Genomic DNA, 3,092 nt, shown 5'->3' with positions numbered 1-3,092 from the left:
TTAGGAGTGTCTGTGAAGATAAGGAGCAGCGTTGCAACTCTTCCCACCAGATGTCAGCAAACCAAGAGATTTTCAGCTCACCCCCATAACACACCCATACACATACACTCAAAGCTGCACTCGTACATCCTAAATGCTTTACAAGCTACAGGATAAAAAACAAAACTAGCATGTAAAAAGTGGCTTTGTTGGCTCATATGTTCTATGACTCCGACTAAGAATGAGGCCAGTCTCTCTGCAGAGCTGACTTACTGTAGCAGAGGTCCTGTCATTATGTCAGATCATACACAGCTAACCTGGCTGACCCCGCCACTGTTCTCGTGTCAGTCAGGGTGATAATTAGCTCTCTCCAAATATATCTCTCCCTTCCGATCTTCTTTTCTGTGCACATAATTATATTGTACTATGCCCCCCAGTATTTTCTTCAGTGCTGCGCAATCTATCATCTCATATTAGAGATAAAACCACTTAATCTTGTGGAAAAACCATTTGCATCTGCTTAGGAATTGCACATCATGTCTCTTGAGGTGCAGTGGCCAGCTCAGACCTCACATTCTATGGATCCTGATATAGTGCATGTGCACGGCCTTGTCTCATTGACCAAGGAGTCCATTGTCTCTGAGTTTGAATGGTAGCTCAGATAGTACTCTTGCAACTGAGAGTTAAGATCCTGCTCCTGCTTGCGGGCCTTTTTCCTGCGCTTATGGTTGACTGAGTGCTGCTGCAGTTGCCTCATGGTGTTGGGGTAGCGCCTCCATGAGACATAAATAACCAGAAGGATCAATGACAATGACAGGAACAGGGCTACGCTGCCTGCAATGATTTTATGGAACGCCATATGTTCAAACTGTAGCTCTGGGATAAATGATGTAGGGGTTTCTGGAGAGATGTGGGATGTGGAGCTCATGGTTGTGGACTCCATTGTCTTTTTGTCTGTCCCACTAGCATGGACAGGTGAAGTGGTAAATCTCTGTGGAGGTGACTCAGTATGAGTCAGGTCTGTAACACCAAAGAGAGATGGTCGAGTTGTACTGTTCACAATTTGGGTAGAACTCATAATGATGAGAGCTGTGGTGGAAAACACGTTTGACACATCCACACATGTCGAGTGGTTCCTTACTACGTCCACTACTCTTTCGCCCTGCACAGACTTGGGACTGCTGCATATCATGCTTATGTCTTTGGCATCTCTAAAGGTTCTCAGCCATCCCATGAGGGGGCAGATGCTGGGGCTGCAGTCCCAGGCGTTACCTGCCAGGCTGATGGTGGTCACGGAGGTCCATGCTGCCACAGCTTCCATAGGCACACTGCCCAGCTTGTTTGATTCGAGATTCAGTATTTGTAAGTTTGGCATACTTTGGAAAACAGCTGGGTCCAAAATTTGGATTTCATTCCCTGAAAGGTCCAACTTCTGAAGTTTCTGCCAGGTCCATGGCACGCCTTGATTGATGGAACGAATGCGATTCCATTGCAAATAAAGAGCCTGGAGGTTTGTGAGGCGTGGGAAAATAAAGAAATTAATCCTGGAAAACTGATTGTGCTCTAAATGAAGCTCTTTCAATTTGAACAGCCCCAAGAACGTGGTGCGAGTGAGACTTCGCAAGCGATTATAACCCAAGTCCAGAAACTCCAAGCTGCGACATTCCAGAAAAGTGCGAATGAGGATGTGTTTCAGTCCATTAGATCGGAGGTGGAGATTCTGTAACTTGCGCAGCCCATACAAATGACCAGGCTGCAAGGACTGCAGCTGGTTGTAGGATAAGTCCAGATTTCTCAGATTTGGTATGGCACTAAATGTTTTATTGTGCAGATGGCTTATTTTGTTGGAGCTGAGGATCAATTCCTTGAGTCTGCGCACACCATGGAAGGCTAAAGCATCTACAGCATTAATGGAGTTGTGGTCCAAGTAAAGCCAGATGAGCTGATTGAGATGAGCAAACTGGTACGGCAACAGAACCAGCAAGTTGTTATAGCGCAGAGACAGACCTTGGCATCCCGTTGTGATGTTTTCTGGAACGTCTTGGAAAATCCCAGACTCGCAATAAACAATCTTTCCTTCGCAGCGGCAACTCGCAGGGCACATCCTCTCCCCCTTGCTGAGCAGCAGCAAAACAGCTGCCTGCAGGAGAAGACAAGATAACCTCCAGTCCAACATCACTGAACCTGTTGGGGGTAAAGTGGGGCAAAGGCAATCAAAGAGAAGACCTCGTTTTAGAAAATGTGTGCTCAAACACGTTTAAGCAAACAAAGGTGATAAATACGTTCTTCAAACAGGAGATCATATGGTGAGGAGCAGCATGAGGTCTGATGTCTGAGACACCAGAACTGATTCATGAAGAATTGATAACAGTCTGACATTAAATACCTTTGACTATGGATAGGCTATGTTAATGTATTCAGACACAGAGAGGCATGTCGGACATAAGGGCAATGCTATTTAAATAATTATTAACAATAATGGCTACTTATCCATGTGTGTGAAAAATGAAAAAAAAAAAAATGAAAAAAAAAAAAACAGTTAAGGAACAAAGAAATCTGCTAGTAAAACAGATCATAGCTGTCGTCTCAGCTAGGGAGAAACTGTGTCACTAAATTGTGAAGAACATAATGACTTACCCATCCTTACCGAGGAAAGGAGCGATCCACTTGGGGGGAAAGGGATGGTTAAAGACCGCGTTAAACTGCTCTCAGTCGTAGTTTATGCAGCTTCAGAGTCTGTTCACATTCTGAGCATTACTTGCACAGAAAATGCAAGCAATCCAAAGCCCCCTGATCTCTGAAAGACGCACAGAAATAGACGCCTTCACACTTGGGTCGTAGTTGGAGTCGCCGCTATAGTTCAGCCTGCGGTGTGCGCGTTTACCCATTTGAGCGCCAACAGACTGATGCACAATCCTCCACTCCATGCAGTCTCTCTCTCTCTCTCTCGCTCTCTCTCTCTCCCTCTCTCTTCTATGTCTCTTCAATCTTACTGTCTCTCCTTCAGAGGCGTAGGCGTCTTCAAGCACGCACGCACACACACACACATGTATATAAATAAGTAATGTCACGAATATAAATACCACCCATGTAAATCCAGCCAGCAACTAAAT

At 45.2% G+C, this 3,092-nt stretch overlaps 1 protein-coding gene across 1 annotated transcript; it reads right to left on the bottom strand.

Annotated features, from left to right (window-relative positions):
• Positions 1-206: 206 nt before the first annotated feature.
• On the bottom strand, positions 207-2,383 carry lrrtm4l2 (leucine rich repeat transmembrane neuronal 4 like 2). The gene has a single exon (XM_084551808.1). The coding sequence runs from the start codon at positions 2,153-2,155 to the stop codon at positions 542-544; it is 1,614 nt and encodes a 537-aa protein (XP_084407934.1). The 5' UTR covers positions 2,156-2,383; the 3' UTR covers positions 207-541.
• Positions 2,384-3,092: the final 709 nt, after the last annotated feature.

Source organism: Chelon labrosus, assembly GCF_963514085.1.
Source record: "Chelon labrosus genome assembly, chromosome: 9".
Classification (NCBI taxonomy): Eukaryota; Metazoa; Chordata; class Actinopteri; order Mugiliformes; family Mugilidae; genus Chelon; species Chelon labrosus.
Note: the sequence above shows the minus strand (reverse complement) of the source record. Positions and strands in the feature narration are given on the sequence as shown.